Source organism: Anopheles ziemanni, chromosome 2, assembly GCF_943734765.1.
Source record: "Anopheles ziemanni chromosome 2, idAnoZiCoDA_A2_x.2, whole genome shotgun sequence".
Classification (NCBI taxonomy): domain Eukaryota; kingdom Metazoa; phylum Arthropoda; class Insecta; order Diptera; family Culicidae; genus Anopheles; species Anopheles ziemanni.
Window position 1 is genome coordinate 5,379,562 of NC_080705.1, and position 20,789 is coordinate 5,400,350.

Sequence of the window (20,789 nt, forward strand, 5' to 3'; positions counted from 1 at the left end):
GAATTCGGAACAGTCGTTCCGGTGAGCCGTGGTTTCGACTACGAAATGGTTGGTTACTACCGGAGCGCGAGCTCCCTCCTCCGAGAGTGAGGGTTAAAGTAACTCCATCGTGTTTTTGTTTTTCCTCTTTCTTTCCCGTTGTTATCCTGGGCGTTGGGGCAAACAATTGCTCCCCCTCCTGCCAGCGTGGCCAGTTGTGGAGGTACAGTTTTCTTTTATGTGCCCGGGAGCGGGAAAAATGGTTTTCGCTTGGTTGTGTTTCGCGTTGGGGGGTGTTTTACACTGCACAGATAAAACAGAATCAAAGATTCACCGAGTAGTAGTGCCTTTCCGGAACGATACCGTTGTGTGGAAAAACTTAATGCAACGATGCAAAACTTCCGTCATGTGTGGAAATTGCGCATTAAGTATTCATTTACAGTGGTCGGCGTGGGATACATTACCATGCGATCCATTACCATTGAGGACCAAAACCGAAGGACTTTCTTGACGTCAAATGGAAATCATAAAAGTGTCGGATTGAGACAGAAGATAAAAGCTAACACGAACAAGGACTACAATAAAAATAATTCAAATGTAGACTGTTTACATTCAGAGTTCATCATTCATAAGTTATTTACATTGATGTTCTCTTTCAAGTACGCCGCTTTAAACATCAAGCTTCCGATGAAAACAAGAGACCAAAATCGATAATAGTTTTATTCTGCAAAACCCGTTCTGGCAAAGAAAACTCAGTTGTTTTGCTTTTTCCCATCGAACAAACCTGTCTACTCGAAGGACCGGAAAATCGGGGTGGTTAATGTGCTGGATTCGAGCCAAGAGCGAACCAAAATGCGGCGCTATCTGGCCATGAGAATGACGTCAGGAATGTTTGAGGGCAAAGCCTGAGTTGGGAACCGACCGTATCGATGACCTCCGACCTCGCCGTGGGATCATGACCCTTCCATGCCGTCCCAGATAATCGCCCTCCGACCCGTGAAGCCCGTGAACTCATTGTTTCTTGCTTATGCTTGATGTGCGCCCGCCCACCGTTTGGAGGCTATCGAACCCTTTCGTTGGGAGTTCCGGTTACCTTTAAAGGGTTTAAAGTTTGAACAGTTTGTTTGTGGTGGCTTATGGCTCGGCACGGATCGAAAACGGGATCAATGCTGAATTGGAGGAAATGTGATCCAGTCACGGGGCAATTATTGCGACATTAAATTGGCGGGGTTCACCCGATCCAACTTACCTCTCACTCATGTGGCCGCATGTGTGTGGGTTATGGCCAACCTTCCTGTCACATTGACACTTTGTTGTGTCCCGAGCAGCTTCCGATGGGAGCCATTTCGCCGGTGCGGGCTTCATCTGTCTCGAGTTTCATCGGCACTCGCCGGAGGCAAATGTTACTTGTCTCCTCGGAAAGGGAAGATGTGCCGATGACGATTTGATTTTAATGATGACGAATCGAGCGCTGAGTGACATTTAAATGTTGCAGTGTGAAATTTGATTTTATTCTTTTGTCCCTCTCGTGTTCGCCTCGATTCCTATTCGGAACGAAATCTTGCGCATCCTTAACCACGTCGCGAACGAACGACCGACGACGAAGGTTGGTGGAAAATTTTCATTCATTTTCCTCGTAGCGTGGTGCGTCATCCGTTTTCTCGGTGTTTCAAATTTCACGAAAAACCTACCGGATTGAAGATAATTAGAAACGGTTGGGTGAAGGAATGGGTTTCTTCAGGGCGAGCCAGCAATCAAACCAAAGCGAAGGCCAATCGACTTACGACGGCGTCGTTAAAGGGTTAAGGAAAAAGTGTCAAATTTCCCCCAAAGACCCAAGGAAATCGGAGCTACTGCCGGGTACGACAATTAGTGTTGTTAGGCACAAGTTATTTTAAAGTATTGCTACTGGTTGCGGGTTCCGAAAAAAAAGGTTACTAATTCCACGCTAATTGGATGGAAGAGGATGAAGAAAGAAAGCAGACTTCTTTAAGTGTGTTCCGTTAAAAATTCAGCAATTTTTTCCGAGGAAATATTTGTAAGGCCAAACAAATATAACAAATATATCCAGCACTCCAATTATTTCCCAAGAGTTTTTCCGAAACAGTTTTCAAGTCAATTATCGACGGAATAATAAAGCAGGACTGTCCGCCACGGGTACTTCGACGCGGATTGGATCGTTCACATTAACCATCCAATCAATTAGTGATTAGAAAAGTTTTTCCGAACACCGAAAGTCGGCGTGTCTTTGTGTCCCCGTCTCGGCTGCATTCTTTTCACCCTCCACCTCCACCGAGAAGTGAAAGGGATCGAATCGAACCAACATTTGATTAGCATCTCTTCCTACGACCCGAACTTTTCCGATTGAATGATAACGACGGTGCCGTAGGAAAACCACCGGGGGAAAAGTTGCCCTAACGGAAAGCGATGCCCCGAAAAGAAAGGGGGTCACGGTCATCGGGGACCGTTCGAGCCCGAGAGCGCAACTTGTTATCCTTTATCAAGCATCCAATCCTTCGATAATGATGATTATGACGACGATGATCACGGTGATGGGAAAGTTTCGCCAAACTAACCGACACGGCGATTAATTCATGCGAATAGGGAACTGTTCTCCCCCCGGTGGGAGAGTGTGGCAGTCATAATTTCGCAGCAAATTTTCCCGAAGGACCAATCTTGGCATCGGGATGTTCTAATATTTCTCATTAACCTATCAGTCGGTACGTTCGCAATCCTGAAGTATTTCCTGGGAGGAAACGAAACTTCCGGTGCTCGTTAATCTGTTTCTCTGTCTGCGCTTTCGCTTTACCAACGCGCGCTCTTCATGTTCAGTTTTAAGATTTCGCAAGATCACATTCGAATCAACCGCCTTCCCGAACGCCAGTTGGAAGGCAGAAGTTTATCGAGTCAAGAGACCTGCAAAAGATTCCTCATGTTGATGGTGAACGAGCGCTAGCTTCGAGTCGACTGTGAAGTAGAAGCAGAAGGAGAAAACACACCGCATCTCGAAAGTGGTCGGAAATTTATGACGACCACGGAGAGGTATAAATTTGCAGCCATATAAATGCATATGTATAAATATAACGCTCCCTCCCGGTTGCCATCCCCACGACGGTCGACGGTCCGAAGAGTTATGGAACTCGGTGCCAACTCCCAAGAAAACCTCTCCGAGTCCGAGGTGAAAATCAGGTCGAGAAGATGCAATTTAACTCTTCAAATTTGACGGTGCACCTTCGGGGGGTGCCTTTGCCCACTTCCAAGCGATGCCCCCGTGCCTTAATTATACTCTTCAAAAACCACTCCGGCACGCTTAATGGGAGAACCTCAAGACCGAAGTGAAGACTACAAAAGGCGGTGGTTTTATGCAGTCTGCTTTTAAATTTCATTCAATGCACAACGCGTCGAGTGCAGTTGATTCAGAACGCGCAGACTATAAGTCTACTTTTATTCCACCAATTCATCTTGTTCATCAAGGTCAATTTGGTGGAAAGAAGCTTCCGAGCAGAAGTGGTGTTCCCAATTAAATAAATCGAATGACGGTTTGATTTACGGAAGCAATCTTGTCGATGGCATTAAATTATAATGACACACTTTGACGATGCGTTTATTGAGTTGATTACACGGCCAACAATTATTTATCACATGTCAATCGAACCGGTTTTGGGGTGGATGGAAATTTATTTAAAGTATTGTGTTCACATTGCATTGGTTGAAATTGACAAAACTTGAAGAAAACGTCTTATCATCATTTTGTTTCCTAGAAATGGTTGCCAAAAACATTCTTCCTTCTTCGAGATATTTTCCAACCCTAAGATCTATCATTGAAATACTAATCGAACTTTTTCGCTTTTCGCTGCCATTCTTTTTAATTACAGAAAAATGCAAAAACCCATTAGGCATGGAATCGTTCGCGATTAATGACTCACAAATTACGGCCAGCTCGGCGCACGACATCGGCAACGTGGGACCACAGCATGCCAGGTAAGCTCTCCCCCGGGCTGAAAAGCCATCGAAAAGCCGACTTCTCCTTCATCAAGCGCGGGAAGTGAGAAGTGTACAAGATTCTTTCATTAAGTCGGGAAGCGGGAAAACCGTGGGCGCTAGGTAAGATTGTCGAGGGGGCTGGGGGTGAAACAGGCGTCGGGAGGAAGCGAAACGAAAGACACGGCAGCAAAACACACTCCGTTCGATCTTCAAGAAGGAAACTTTCATCCTTCCTGCTTGCGAGCGGCATGCAATGGTGGAGCTGTTGTTTTTCCTTGTTCCCTTTTCTTCTCCTAGCCATTGTTTTGTCGCTCTTGAAAGATTACGCCACGCCAGGCGAGAAAGGGAGGCGCAGAAAAAAGCCCCACTGATGCCAGCGATACAGATTCGTTCGCCTTTCAACGGCATTTCGCATCCGGAAACCAACGCCGCAACGAAAACACCATGCGAAAGCAATAACGCAGCAAAACCGAAAGGATATATGAACCGGCGCAACAAATGACCTGGCATGGTGTCTGTGTGTATGTGTGCGATGGTGTGTTTGAGTGGAGCGAACGGAGTACAGGATAACAAATCTACATTATCCTCATCAGGGATAACAAATTGCTCTCATTTAAAATGAAAAATCACTATTTGTATTTTCTTTTCATACGCCTGCCAGTAGCAGACTCCCCACCACTAAGCACACACATACATACACAGGGAAGGTTGGCGTTTGATCAAAGAGCACCCACATATGCACCAAAGCAACTCCTGCCCGGTTTTCCCGGCAGGAAGACGCACGAAGAAAAGGAAAGGGAAAGACAATGCTTGAGAAAACACAACAACGACCAGCATTGCAGTGCCATTTTCCTGCCCTTCGGTTTGCTGCACAGTCATGCCCGGGAAAAGGTGGACGACTTGCCACCAACCCTCTCCCATACTTCATCCCCCCCCTTGTGTTCGTGTAAGGACACGTTTCTGACGTTCGAGCCCGTTAGCTTTGGCTCACGCCGTGTGTGAACCGTACGTTTGTACGAACGTTCATTTTCACAATGGGAGAAAATTATTTTCCATTTTCCGAACCTTTCGAAACACCTTCTCCCGTCCCCCCCGTCGCACACCTTGGCTGCTGGATACACGGAGCACCCCATCCTTCGCCGTGTGGGGGATCTGCAAATGGATCACGGCTTTTCCCTTTCCGCTTTGTTCGCGCGTAGGAAAATGATTATGTCGCTTAAAACCCTATGCCTTGTGGGTGGGCCGGGGTGGGATGTTGGCGCGCCTTGGCAAGACCGTGACTGGTAAAATGGCAACCGGATTATCTCGTCGTTTCGGCGAGGTTTGTCCTTCGTGCACGCCGAGAAGGGAGGAGGACGCCAGTGGTTTGCTGGTTTGTCAGGAAGGATCCTTCGGCGTAAACTACGACGTGTGGATCGGTTATTGTTGCATTGTCTGGTGCAGTTTCTGATTCGTCGTCGCAATCTTCCCCCTTTCGCCTGGCTTATTGTTTGATAAAAGGTGGTGTACCAGAATTGCATTGCGACCTTTAAATAATGTCCGTGATTGAGTGTTGTTGTTTGTTTAATCCTTTATAATATTTCCATTTTCTTGACTCTGTTACGTATAGATTAAAGCTCCAAGTTATACTGTAACAGTTTAGGCATAACACAAAGATTTGTTTTTCCGTAATCTTGATCCGTTACTCACCGTTCCGAAGAAAAATGGTAATCATTAGTGAATGTGTGAGGCTTCAAAAGCAAACAACAAAACTCACCATCTTCTCCACCGCTTTGGGGTGCATAAGAAATGAAGAAAAATTGATCCCTGTTTGTGCGTCTACCTTGCCTACATTTTTCACTTACCCATCCACCCAATTGTTTGGAATGCCTGTTCCTTTGAACCTTTGGAATGAGACCGGAAAGAGGAAAAACATTTGCAAGATTGCAATGAATAATTTAAATTTTTCGCTCTCTTCATGAACCTCCCAAACACTTCGGAAGTATTTCAAAATGATGTCCTTGCTTGAGGAAAAATATGCTTTTGCTTTTCCTGAGAACAACAGTTGGCAGGTTCGTATCCGTATCACAATCGTCTGGAATTCAATTACGTCGCAATACACCAATCCGACCGTTATTGATCAGAGGGATCGTTATTGGACATAAAACCGAATGGAACAATGGTTGCAGTTGAATGAAGTGGTTGAAAGGGACAAAATCCGCTCCGTAAAGCCCTTCGAGTGTCCCAAAGACCTTCCTAATCGGACGGTCAAATATTAACGATGAGGTAAAGAGAAAAAAACAGACAACAAAACAACATTCGAATCGAAATTACTCAAAACGGTGGTCCTAATCTCTGGTCGGGGGCCTTTTCGTCCCGAGTGCAACACTTGTGCGCGACGTCTTAGTGAAGTAAAAATGCGACCAACAACAACAACAACGAGGGCCTTTATATTTCCCCCGGTTCCCGGTTACCTCTTGAGCTGTGCATAATCAATAAATGTTTGTCGATTTTTAGTGCGCCATAAAATGGCCGGCAAGCTATTCCATTTCGTGCGGTTCGGTTCCTTTCGAATGCGACCATGGAACCGGGCCGGTACCGGGGAACTTGTGTGTGTTGCTTGCTTGACTTTACGGCTAACTCGGTCGCCATGGGCAAAATTGTCCATTTATGATATGAAGGATTTATTTCCTTTTGTGTGCATGTGTTTGGACCCTTTGGAGGGCAGGGCGTGTGTGTGTATGTTGGCACACAATTTTCCTCCACTGCTGTTGCCTTAGATCGGGTCGCTCAGTTTATTGCCGATTTTCCTCCAACCCAGTCCTTCCCAGTCAGATGGCTGTTTTCCGCCGATCCATCAACGGTGTTTTCCTTTTCATCAACCACTTATGATTGCTCTTCGAAGTCGTCATGCAGGAGTTCTTTTTTCCCCTCCTTCCGCCACCGTCCTTTTCGATCACCATCACAACACAGCCATTACAAACGGGCGCTCTTCGAAACACGAACCTTTTCATCATCCCCACGGCGATGTCCTTGGAGTCCTTTGAACCGAAGCCGCGGAACGATCCAAACGATCGACTCAGCCGTTAAAAGCTTGCTGGAAAGCATGCGGCAAACAGAACAAAAAAATGTGGAAAAACTGGAACGAATGAATACTTGTGTCACGCAGCGTCGTCTTCGTCCTGCTCGTTCGGTTGTTTAGTTTGGATTCAAGTTTTTCTGTTTTGTTTCACTTGGAAATTGTGTGCCGGTGCCCTTCCAGCAATCTGTGGTCGGAAGGGGTGTTCGGGTCAATTTCCAGTGAAATCTCCCCACGATTGCCATACGGACATGTTACGGTACCACCGGTTCGCTTCTCTGCCCAGTCGGATACTGTTTCATTGCTTTCTGTCAATTCTGACGTTTATGTCTTTATTTTGCTAGGGTTTTTCTAATCGGCAACCCGACGGTCCTACGCCGAAGGCAGCAAGCTTTTGCATGCCAAAGGAAATTATTCTCGGTCGTGTTTGTTCCTCCTTTATCCTTGACCGATTGAAGGTCTGAGCACGACTGAAAAAACATAAAAATGAGCTCGCACGAGTACAGTTGAATACGGAAAAATCGCTGTTCGCTTGTATCCCCCAGATAACCCTGACTCCTTTAATTTATTTCCAAGTAAAATACCGTCAATCAACAAGGGAAACATTTTGTAAAATGGTTTCCGAAACATGTCTTTAAAACCCACTATGGACTTTTTTCGTCTGTTTCCCACCCACCAGACCGATGTCCTCGGTCACGAACGGCGCTGTTCATAGTGTTCATAAACTTAGCAACAGATTGACGTTCACGAAGATTGGAATCGGCCGTTTTTTTTGCTCCAGTCACCCAAACGACCGTAGCGTTTTTATGAAGCTCTGGGCTGGAAAATGGATAGAGAAAGAGGTAGTAAAAGGAAAACTCAACCCTGTGAGGGCCAGTCAAATCGACAGGCCACAGCTGACTGACGGGGCGTACTTCATAAATCAATATGGAGCCATATTTTCATCCCGATGGCTTCATCCATCGCAGCTCGGAGCAAAAGGGTTGATGGTTGTTTTTTTGCTTATCTAAGCCAGCAAGTGGCAAAAAGCTTCGGTAGGTCAGACTGAACGTACCTTGTATGAAATGAAATACTTCTTTTCGCCGAGAGAAACTTCAACATTGAACGCTAACTCTTATCCTTGACGAGGTTACTCATTTTCCCTCCTGATCGTTATGTTGAAACGAATAGAGATAAGGGAAAAATGTCATTGCGAAAGGTGCCCTCCAACTTTGGAAATAGTTTTGCACTTCATTTCAATGTCGACTATTTCGTCATTCGCAGTCTGTTTAGCTTTTTCTGTTTTTACTCCAATGTTTTGTTCAACTATGTCATTTGGTTTTATCTTTCGGTTGCTCGATTTGGTTGATTGCAGGTTTGAACTTTCCCACCGACCGCAGAGACATTCGTCAACCTTCCTACCGCAGGTTATCTACCACGTCACGTCGGACTCAACGATGGGGAAATATTTTACCAAGGGCCCTTCGCACCGTGCCTCGTTGAGCGCTCAAGATCTTCGGCTCGGAACCATCGAAGCAGCAATTTGACTGGTGGATGACTTCATTAAAAGCTTCAGCTCGCGTGGGAAATATGCTCGCCCTGTCAACGTTCGAGATTGAACAGAAAATTACAAATGCTCACTCATCTCTCTCGCTCTCGTCGCACCGACGGGGATGATGAAGTCTTGACGACACCAGGAGCCCTCTGGAGTGCCCCTCACACTCGACTTTTGGCACCGGACGAAGTCGTTCTAACGCTGTGGAATACGGGTTGGGTTTTAGGATGATGATTTTCGTTCGTCTGTGTTTCACGCTTCGTTTGCGCCTGGACCGGTGTGTCCGGGGCAGTTCAGTCGATTAGTCATGATTAATGGGACCGACGGGATGGTTTCTGTGGTTTTGACCCCAAAAGAAACTGCTATTTTGTGGGTTGCTTTGCTTACCATTGACGGTCAATTGTACCAAAGGATTTAATTTGTTGCTGGTTTCAATCATATTCCTTTCGTGTTCTTAGAGTTGTTCACATTTTTGTGCAATTTATAACACAGTGGTAACACTTTGTTGCGCAGCAACTCTTTCTATTGGTGGTCGTGCCACAAATTATCATCTTATGAACACGTCTTGGGTAGTAAAGCTGATCGGAAAATACGTGAAAAGCCATCCCTCGATCAAGGAGAGCGCAAAGTGCGACGGCATGGCAATAAACATAAACCGCGGTGCCGGTCTCCCATACCGTTTGACATGTTAATTTAACAAGCAGTGGCCCCTCAAGACGACAAGTTTCCTTCCACGAGTACGCAATGCAAATGTGCATCGACAAAAGGGTTCGAACCAGCGTCAGCGTCTCGCAGGTTCTCCAATAAATCTTTGCAAATCCCGCCGGTGAATGGCCACGGCTCAACATCATTCTTTGCCATCTTAGGGTGACCCCGACGACGAGCAAAGCACGTCCACAAGGCGGTCGCTCGGACGCGTCCCATTATTTCCAGTCGTCGCGTTAAGCCGCGTGCGTTATTTTCCTTCCAAACGAACCCGGTCTCTCATAACTTTATGGTTCGTCGCCGCGTTCGCTGTTGTCGTGTTGTGTCGTAAAAAAGCGAAAATTAATCTCCACCATGTGCCCCCCTCACACTTCCCAGCCACGGCAAGGATCCCCCTGCTTCCCCTTCCCATGCCGCCCGGTCAGAAATGGGATTGCGCGAAAGGACGCCGCGGTTGCGTCTAGCCTTTTTCCCGCCGCAAACTGCGAGCGAATCGGCCACTTGCCATTAAATATAATTAAAAACAATAAAAAGAAAAATCCGTCGTCGTAAATTAACACCCCAACCCTCCCCTCCCCCGCCCCGGACGCCGTGTGGTGTGGGTTCGTTTGTTTAGCGTCCCTCCGAGGAAGAATGGTCCGTTTTCCTGAAGCGAAAAGATGGCGAACACTCCCTTCGAGGCGACGATGATGTTGATTTTTCTAATGACCACCGCCAGATGGTAGAGTGTGACGATGGTTGTGGTGGTGGTGGCCAAAACCATCGTAGCATTGTTGCGTCGTCGTCCTCCTAGTCGTCGTCCTTTTCCGTCATCGTCAATGTTTCCTTCCCCACGCCCCGGGGAACGATGGCCGTTAATAAAATCTAATATTTCAAATCCTAGCCGTCATTAAAAACATTTCGAGTCATTGTTTTGCGACCGAACCCGTGGAGCGGCGGTGATGGTTTTCGTCCTTTTTTGACCCATTTCCATGGGAATTAGACGTCACGAGCGACGACGACGATGATGATGGCGGCGATGGCTGCGATGATGATGGCAATGTTGGCACGTCCGTTGGCCGTAACATTACGAGCCTACTCGCCGCCATTTAAGGGTGGATTTGAATAGATGCTTTTAAAAGGTTTGGTGTCATTTTTACTTTTCTGACCCTCAAAACACAGCGGTCCCAGGGACGGGTGGAAGGTGGTGAGCGGAACGAAAGCATGACCGCTTTAAGTGACCGATTGCAGTAATATAAATCTGGCCGGAGGAAAACATTCCGGCCCCCAGTTTGGGGACCAGTTTTGGTCAGCCCATCCAGTTTACTCACTTCATTTACGTTTGGGGAAAGATAATGGTTGATCTCCGCAAGATGCAAATGAAATGGGAATTAAATGGACATCGCTTTTTATGACCGTCCTTCCGGGAGGTCCAAAAGGCAAAATGGGAAGAAGGGAATAATATTTCGAGACATGAAACACGTATTGACAATCTTCCGTAATTGATTGAACGTAACGAAGAAAAAATTTATTTATTATTTTATCAAACCATAATTTAGAAGGTGAGCTAAAAAAAATACCAGTATTGAAACCCTACACAGTTTTAAATAATATGTCATGAAACTTCCACAAACCATTCTATTACTGTAATTATTAGACATTGTTTTGCCTTCCGAAAATATCCGCCGGTAAAACCTCCAAAAGTTGATGAATGAGTTTCGGTACGGTTTCCCCGTTGTCTCGGAACAACTCGCCGGAAAATGATAAACAACCGGTTTCGGTCGTAGAACGCCATCGTCCCATCTGTCGAGGATACCTTGCCACTTTTCTGAGCCCTTGACTCGGACAGCCTAATGGAAGAAATATGCTTTTTCCGGAATTAATGCTCCATCCATTTTCCCTTTTGACTTTTTCTCTCTATAAGTCTCTTTCTCTCTCTCGCTCTGTAGTTTTGTAGGTCCTTCCGGTTATTTGAGTTCGTTCCCTTTTTTTGGACTCTGGTGAGCTACAACCTGTACGCGCCTCTTTGTGGTACCCAAAAATGACATCCAGATCCGGCAAATTCGCGCTCCCTAGCAAGTGATGGTCATTTTGTGTGTGTGTGTGAGATTGTGTTTTCCAACCATTTCCCCATTCATTCTTACTGCTCGACATCTCTACATTAATATTACATTTTCATTCCCCGTAATGACCTCCCATCATCGTTATTGTCGTCAGGATCATTCGGCGGAATGGTCGTGAACCAACCGAAACGTTGCTGTGGTTAACCTTTAGCTCGTTGTTTTCTTGTTTTGTTTAACCAAACGATCACCATTAGTCACCGTCATCGACCGGGTCGCGGTGTGTTTTTTTGCAAACCGTTTCCCCCGGGTGCCTGTTTCCAGTCACTTCCCTTTTCGTTCTGCTCCATCCGATGCGTTCATTTGACGTAATTATTTGCGATGTAAGTATTCTTCAACTGGTTGTTAGTTTTATTTATTTGACTTTCAGTTCTACGTATTACATACTTTTTGCAAAACAGAATCAGCGTAAAACCTCGGCAACAAAGCCTCTGAAACGAACTTGCATGCCTACAATAAGAGTTCTGGAAAACCTCAATGCAAAGAATGTTGGTGAAGTAAATCCGCTTCCGATCGTGGTTTGTTTTTCCGTTCTTCATTCGGAGATAAAGTTCAACTTGACCAACAACTGAACCACAAATCGGCACAGAAAACCCAAAGCGGAAAAAATCAGAAGTCCGTTTTCTTTGCACGTAGTTTTTGAAACTTTCCTTCCCAGTGGAGGCGGTAAGGCCACGAATGGCGCAACGCAGATAACGGTGAAAATTGCACACCGAAACCACATCGTCGGCTAGCCACAGAGATTGGAAAACTGTGTGCACCAAAGTAAATACATTACATTCACCGGCTCATTTTCCTGCGAAGCGAAAATGTGCTGGAAGGCAAAAGGAACGAAGCGAAGCAACTGTTCTGAAGCTGATGTTAAAATAAGCTTCAATGGAACCCATTGCAAAAAAAAGGAAAACCCATTCAATGGTTTGCACATTCTGGCTAGTTTTTCCTACTCCGACCGTTGTGTGGGGGTTTTCCGCTCAGCCCACATTGTTGTATCACATTCCGGGCGCCCGCAGGACACACGCTGGACAACGTTGACGTTTCGGGGGGTGGCGATGACGGAGCCGTTCCGATGGACCGGGCGGACACTTCGCTCCGTTCTTCGTTTGTTGAGCACTTTGTCAAAACCGTTTGTCATTTTACGCCACGTCGGAGAACGCACACACCCATGCACAACATACTCACCTTTTTCCGGAAAAGCCATCGTGTGATGATGATGATGCTGCTGGCCGTGACAATGATGGTACACGCGACGGGAAAAAAAAATTCAAAGGTCGCCCGGAAGGCTGGCAAAAGGCTAGCCGGAAAATGCCTTGGCTTGGTCGCTGCTGTGGGTGGAAAAGTATGTGCCTTATCATCATGTACGGGCTTTTTTTTCGCTCTCGTAGTCCCTTTTACTTCCTGTTACTGCTTGCTAGAGCTCGTGAGTTTGTTTGGAAGAGACAAAAAACACACCAGACACCCCTCCTCCCAGCAGGGTGGCCCCAAGGCTCCTCCTTGAAACGACGATCTGAAAGACGCGGTACATTTTAAGGGCGGCAGAAAAGTGCGCTTAAAAATGAAGAAAAAGAAAATCATTCCGCACCAAGCACCAAGCCTCATTCAATAACTGCTGTAAAACGAAGTGAAAAAGGTGTACCAAATTGTGCATCATTGAAATACGTACGTCCTTCACCATTTCACCACCCGGAACGCGATGAAAAACCGACCTCCCTGCCTTCAGGGGGGAGGGTGAGTGAAAATATAAGCAAAAAAGATCTGCGTTTATCACGACGCAGCCTGCGGAAGTGGCAAGATGTTAGCTTAGCTCTTTGGCAAACACCAAACCCGAAGCCCACCGACATTCCACGAAACGCTGCGGTTTTCAGACGCTTCGTGTGCGTTATCTTTCCCAACGCCCGGAGGATCGTTGCATGATGAGCTGGGACACGCCGTTTTCCCCCGGGGGCCAACGATGGCACGGATGAACAGGTTTGCCTTAAAAAAAAAACTGCAATAACCGTTACCGTGAGCGAAGCAGTGGAAAAATGGGTGTTCCAAAGAAGAGAAGCGAATTAGAAAAAGATTCACAGGACCGGGACATAGGGAAGAGGGTAAAGGTGTGTTCATAAAACGCCAATGGTGCCATCATTATGTTACGTCACGTGGACGGTGGGAATGGGCAAAGATGGAGGTGTTTGTGATAAGTGAAAAAGCATTTGTAATAAATTAGAAATGTGCGTTCATTTTTTCCATATCTTATGTGTGTGTTTGCACGCATGCATGTGTCCCGACTGTCTGAGCCCTGTCGATGTCATTAAATGGCATGTTTTACGACCGGACTAAGTTCCTTTAACCTTCCCATTTAATTTTGTGTTTGAATTTTTCATACTTTCAACCACGTTATGGAAAACATCATCTATTGAAGGTTTTTTTTATTGGTTTATCTTCTTTTCTTTAAATTTTCACTCAATGTTATCGTTTAATCTTTTAGTTTTCATTTCAAAATTCATTCCTCCTTCTTAAGCTAAAACTTTATAAAATTCTCTTTCCGCACCTTCGCTTTCTTTCATGAAACATACATGGACAGCCCTAAAGAGATTCTTCTCTCATGCACACACCGAAGGGTGGTTTTATCAGTTATTTTAAATTGCTCCTCTGGTGAGCTACTTGAGGCGTGTAACTGGATACGTAATTTCCCGCAAATGCACAATAAATTGCTAACGTCGTCTGGTGTCACTTTACACATTTTTAAGTCACTTCAGACTACGTGCTCCTCTTTACTTTTTGCACTCAACTGCTCCCTGTGGGCCAAGTTTTACCTTCAATATTGTCTCGGGATGCTGCTTTAGCTTCCCTTTCCTTCTGATAGTACCCTCTTTTCATTTCGTTTTTCTTTCACCACTTTTTGTACATTTTTTTCTACTTTCATCCGTCTGCCTCTCTTTCTCGCCTTTCACTCGCCCTGCTCCCCTTGCGGCTAATTTTCGCTCGGCTGAATGATGACGAAATTCGCTCGGGCGTTTAAAATGCTTTTTTACTTAAAAATGTCAATAAGTTGCCATGAAAAATGTCTCTGCACAGCCCGCTCGCGTCGACCACTCGAGCGCGTCGATGCCTGAGCTAATAAAAGCCATTCACGATAAGGAAGGAAACTGTCTCCCGCCCCCCTCGAGGTCGACCGACCGGGGGCGTTTCGGGTGAAAGTGAAGTTGAAAAGGAACCGCTGCTCTCGGAGTCGCAGACAGTGGGCTGGGAGGCGGGGGTGGAGGACGTCGGTTCGTGCCCGGACCACTTCCGGTCTTTTATGCAGCCGGTGGTGAATTTCCTGTGCAACCGTCGGCGCTTTGGAGGAACTACCTTTTTTCGCCCCCTTAATGGCGAAGTTGTGCATATACGGAGGGAGAAAAGACACTCGAACTCGCGTCCTTCGTGTCCCTTATTTGCCCACTTTCTGTAGAGGTTTTCCGGGCAAGAAGAAAAAAAAAACAGAAACCCCCTTGCACTCTACAGGGAAAGTAATATTTACATCCCCGGGCACACGGAACAGTATATCGGCACGCCAGTCAGGCATGGGATCATTTATTTATCGCTACTAGAAGTTCTTTAGAAAAGCGACTCTACCGAAGGAAATGTCTCCCCTTCGCAAGCCAACCGAGACCGACGATGCCTAACAAGATCGCAAACCCCCGTGACTTTGACTGGTGGGCACGCCTCGGCGCTGATAAGTGAGAATATTCAATATTGACTATTTTGTAAAGGAACGTACTGGCTCGGGGTTTCCTTCAGGGAGGAAGCAGGGAACCCACCGAACTTATTCAACCGAAGTCTAGTCAAATAACGAAAAGAAAACCTCTCTCTCGTTAGTGTTTGATCAACGAGGAGGAGACTATCTTTTTTCACTCGTGCCGAATAAATTGTGACATTGAGTGGGAAATTTGTTCGATAAACCATTCGTCCCTGTTGACATCGGAGGGACGACTTCCGACCCCGACTTTCCCTACCAACCATCCTCGTTCGATCACATTAAACCATATCGCTACTCAAACTATGCTTTCGTCGAAAAAGTGTCCCCCTCGGTTGTCTTTAAGGATGTTCGATTTTTCATCTCCGTTTGAAGGCATTGCGGCTCGGTTGAACCAGTCCCACCGGTTTATCTTTCCATTTGCATTTTTTTAGTGCTTTCGAGGATATTGGTGTACGGCTTACGCTATCAGCATAGGGCACGTGTCGTCCCCATCGACGTAGGTGGAATTATAAATCGTTGTCAATATTTCAATACATTGCAATGTGAGGTTGATGTGATGTAAAAATATGAAGCCCTATGAAAGGTCCTGGTTTGATTAAATATAGGATTTTTTTTAAATCGGATTTTAATTAATACTCGCCACATGTTGTAGTGATTGATAAACAAAAATAAAGGGCTGATTCAATCAATAAAATAAATATAGTTAAGCCATGGAGAATATAATGTGAGGTGTTTAAAATGTTAATTGAATCCTTTTATAGTGCTTTCAAATAAACATTGACACGTGCCAATGAACCCGTACACGTTTCTAAAAAAAATCCTTACCGCAGTATTCGTGCAGCATCCAGCGAAATTAGTCTTTCTACACCTCATTACCACCATTATGCAGAATTCGTTCCATAATGTGCCTCTCCATTCATGCAATTCGAAGCAAAATAGAATAGAATATCACATCCATTCACCCTTGAAAGAACAGACACACAATCGCATACCAAACAAATTACCATCGCGACATTTGAGGCCCGACCGACGTCGTCGCAGAGGAATGTGTCTATCCCCGCCAAGGGGCCAGACGGACACCGGATCGCTCGGAATGGCTCCTCGGGAAAGCGTCGGAGTCGGAACGCCGTTGGCTGCACTCCAAATCGTTCGCAGTCGGTTGAATTTATTGTAATCGCGTAGCATAATGCTTCGTCAGGGCGAGTCTTTTTCCCTTTTCTTTTTTTGTTTATTTGTGTTCATCCCACGGCGAATGTCTCGACACAAACATTCTTAAGGCGCACGTCGTTGTCATCCACCGACCGAGGGCGTCCTGAAGGTGAAGTGTTTCGAGTGAAAGACTTGCCCTCAAGGCTAGACCGAAGATCACGACTCCAAGACGGCCTTTCCCATTGAGTCTACAAATTGATGCTACTGAAGAAAAAAAAACACTGCCTGGTGTGTCCTTTACCTTTTGACCAGACCGGAGGAAAACCCCGTACCTTCTCTTCCATGTGTCGGAAAGACAAGTGTTGTCCAACACAGGCGAAATGGACCGGCATTAGCCTCATTGTGTTTGACCACTACTGGAACCCGGTGGGAGTGACTTTTCCATTCAATGTCTGCCAAAAAAAAGTGACGGAGACAGCATTGACATTGGGGCAACACACACACACACACATAAAGGAGTCTGCATGTTGGTTGGCCTTTTTTCTGTTTTTTTTTCTTTTGTCCTAAAGGGACAAGCAAACGTTCCCACAAGAAACTTTCTTTGGCTGATGCTGGAGGAACATGCTGCCAACGCTCGTCAGTGGTTTCCCTCTTGCAGGGCGTTTGGCTTTCGTCCCCTCGAGGGTGCAAAGTTCAGCATTTTAATTTTATTGCACTGATTATGCTGTCATTTATTGCAACTTCGTTACGTGAACTTTACTCACCGGGGCGAGTCGTTTTGGTGAGAACTTTTCCTTCCACATATCTCTGTGTGTGTGCAGCACGTACCTTCCCCAAGACTCCGAGTTTTCCCACAACTGCACCAACCTGCAACTCTCGCCAGACGCGCCGCTCGCACAACGCACAACAACTTTCGTAATTGATTTTTGGTGACAGACAGAGAGACTTTTCATCCTCCCTCCGCCACGGTTTCGGTGCAACGGAAAAGCTTATGAATATTCAATTCGAGAAACATTAGTTTCCGCAGTCCTTTTTCCACGATCTCCCGAGCAATTACTTTGTTTTCCACTTACCATTACCGGGTTTCCCTTTGCTGCACTCGCCCATTCGGCGCTGGGCAATCTTTTATTTTCATCCCATTTGCGCTCCGATTATTCCCGATATCGGAATCGGTTTTTTCGGGGATCTTCTCAGCCACTTTGCCGTTCCAGTCACCTGATCTTTACTACCAGTCTTTAACTTCGCCGGCTTTAGTTTTCCTTCGCTTTCATCTCGAGAGCGTGTTTACCGCCGTGGAAAGTGACCTCCCTTCCCGGGCCTCGACAAAGTGTTTGCGTTCCGCACGATCGAGTTGGAATGTTATTCAAATTTATCTCCCCCTGCGTCCAACGGAACCCGCCGGTAACTTACGCGATTGAAATTTATTTGCGAATTTGCGAACACTGATTGTGCCAAATTATCGGATGCTTTTTCGCGCTCTTTCCACCAGACGCGCTGCACTTAAACAAATTTTCCCCAAACGAGAGGCGAGAAAAGCGTCGTGAAAAATATTGTAAGTTACATTATTTGTAACGCTCACTTGAAACTTTTTCGTGTTGCTTCCAATGTAGCTTTAATTATATTATAATTTAAGCTAAACTTGTTTTCTCAATGGTTGGTACTTGCTCTTTATTTTTGGAGCAAATATGTGTGTCTCATATCCTTCGTGCACATTGAAGCGATAAATTATATTTAAAGGCAAACCTTTGGTCTTAATTTCGCTTTCTCCTTTTACGACAGTCGTTTGCCTGCGCACACCGCACACAATAAGTCAACATTTTTATTAGCCACGATACTTCCTACTTTTCCACCCAAACGCAATGGCCAACACACAAGATTCGATGTGTGTGCGTTCCATTGTCCTCCTAACGAGTTCCCGGGCGGGTCGTCCATCTTATTGGTCAGACGAAAGAAATCGCTCCCTCGTGGCGGGAAGGAAAGAGCGAGAAAGAAATGGAAAAACTATTCCAACCGAGGGTGTGTAGGGGTCCCGGAGTTGGTTGGACCGTTTGGTTGCAGATCAAGGAAACAAATCACTTTGTCGCAATGTTTTTCCCCCCGACCGCCATCCAACGGGGGAGGGAAAATCCGACTGCCTTAGGCAGAAAGAACGGAAATCCGGTCAGTGTTTTCCGCTTAACGTGCTGGCGCCCGCTCGGCATACCTTCACGAACGCGATACACTCCTTCATACATATTTATACAGTTATCAAACCGAAATGTTTGACTGGTGAGTCACGAGGGAAAGGAGGTTTGGGGCCGTGGAGTTGGACGCGTAAAGCCACCCGTTCGACTATGGCTAGCGCAATCGGCTACAACTATAAACGCAATGGTAAACGGACAGAGAGAGAGAGTTTTGGGGGGGAAACCCCGAAGGGGGAACGGAAATTAAACGACAACCCTGACCGGCGCTGGGAGGCGCGTGAGAGAGAGGGAGAGAGGTAGCATGCGTGTGCAACGGTCCCGAACGAAAATGGCCATCGGCCAAAGGGTAGCGATAAGGAAGGGGCCTAGCAAGGACAACCGTTCGCTCTTCGAAAGGCCGTCCGTTAAAAGAAACAAAGCTTCATGGGTCGTACTGGACAAAAAAAATCGAGGCACAGTTTGTGGAGGTGGAAAATTAGCTCCCCTTGGTGGAAGGGCACGAAAGGACGATGAAGAGATGCAGGCACTAACGAGGAACGGGCATGGACTGGACCAGGAAAAAGGTAACAGAGAGATTAGCGTAATACCGCTTCTCTTAATCACGTTTTTAGGGACGAGTTTCGGCAGAAATTTGTTTTTCCTTTCATGGATTTTCTTTGGAACAGCATTCCATGTACTTAATGGACGCCACATTGAAGGTAAATTACTCTTACTCGCAGTAAGATATGATTTTTCAAAAGTTTTGCAGCTTTAGTAATAGAGCTCAACATTAACCAACAGTATTGTATCCATCAAAACTTAAAAAAGCCCTTTGTTGTTTGTGTTGTGTTCGTGTTGTGTTCATTTTCCTTTAAAGGCTTCGTTGAGAAAACTTGGATCAACATTAGCGAGCCTATGGAAGGAAAAAGAAACCCCAAAGTCATACTAAACCGATCGACTGGCGACGATTGGCAAATCACAGCGAATCGGAATTAGAAGCAACAATCCTGGTGTTGTTGTCAACTAAGAAAGAAGAAAACAGGAAAACTCCCCACAAATTCCTCCCACCAAGAGGGGGAAATGGTGGGGACATTAAGAGAAAAAGTTCGAACGCGGTTCGAATAAATTTCCCCGGTCTCTCGGCGCCTTTATTCCGTCCCGGCTTTCCCCGGTTCGACGCTTGATGGGGCGTCATAATTTCGGGCTCATTTAACTTCGTACAGATTTTCCCGAGCGCCATCTGCGCGTTCGACGGTGGATGTCAATAAATTTAAGGTTTTAGGCAGCGTCGAAGAACTGGTGTTTTGGGTGAGTTCGTGGGGGAAGAGCGAAAGCAAAATTATTGATTCCTATTAAATCTGGGTCTGTAAAAAGTTGTCTATAAAAATTGATTGTGCGTACTTAAGGGACACGAAAATCGCGAAGGAAGAAATATTCTGCTAGAGGAAGTACTCCCTAACGCCACGCTTCAAAAGTCAATGGGGTAGAATGGAAGAGTGCATTGCTTCCAGGTTGACACAAAGCTCTTAAATTCAATATTGAGTTGGAGTAATAAAAAAAGAACCGCTAGACTGGGTTAGTTTGTAAGATTTTTTGACGCTATTTTACGCGAGCTTGAAGAGAGGAAAATAAATTTCCTTCCATTCCGCATGTATCGTTCCGAAGGAAACGGATAAGAATAAACCGAGTGCACAACCGTGAACTCATTTCTATTTGTTTCCAAACTCTACCGGCACATAAACTACTCTCCCTTTCCTTTTCGACCGGTTTTCCTTGCTCGCTCTCCCCCATTGGCCGAACGGAGCATGGTAATGGCAAAAATCACGGTTCACTTGCTGATTTATTGGGGAAAGTAATCAGAAAATAATCAAAAGTTCTGCCCCAACGTCAACTGCTCGGCGCCTGCACTAGGGGCGACGTCGAAGGCGACCGTCGTGGCCGCGTTCTGCTTCGTCGTCGTAACGTCTTAACGGCAGGAAGCCGTTTTTCTTCGCCTCGACGGGCCCCGAACGTTGGTGGAGTCGGAAGTTGTAACGTCGTCCCGGTTCGCAGTCACAGGAAATTAATCGATTCGTTGGCTGGGTTAGATACTTATGCTTTGCCCAACGAAGTTTAGTTTTGTGTTTGCGTTTGACGCGCACTTTGTTACATGTTCGGTGCAGTTTGGCTGATGGAAGAAATTTATCAAATTCTATGGTACTTGTTGGAAAAAAGTACGTTTTAAATCATCTTCCCTATCGATATATATTTTTTGCAACAACAAGGGAGCATTCTACATCACCTTTAGTTTGGGTGGTTGTGAAAATAAAGAGAGCGAGTGCAGAAAAGTCCGCCAGTAGTTGGCTCGCCGCCAAACCCATAATGCCAGCAGATAATCTCCATTAGCCATAATCCGCCA

At 45.9% G+C, this 20,789-nt stretch overlaps 1 protein-coding gene across 1 annotated transcript in view; it reads left to right on the forward strand.

Annotated features, from left to right (window-relative positions):
- LOC131281087 (discoidin domain-containing receptor tyrosine kinase B) overlaps positions 1 to 20,789 on the forward strand; it is a 107,227-nt gene that overhangs the window by 21,822 nt on the left and 64,616 nt on the right. The window contains exon 2 of the mRNA XM_058310340.1: positions 3,855 to 3,960. Coding sequence (XP_058166323.1) covers positions 3,855 to 3,960 — 106 coding nt within the window. The remainder of the gene's footprint in view (positions 1 to 3,854; positions 3,961 to 20,789) is intronic.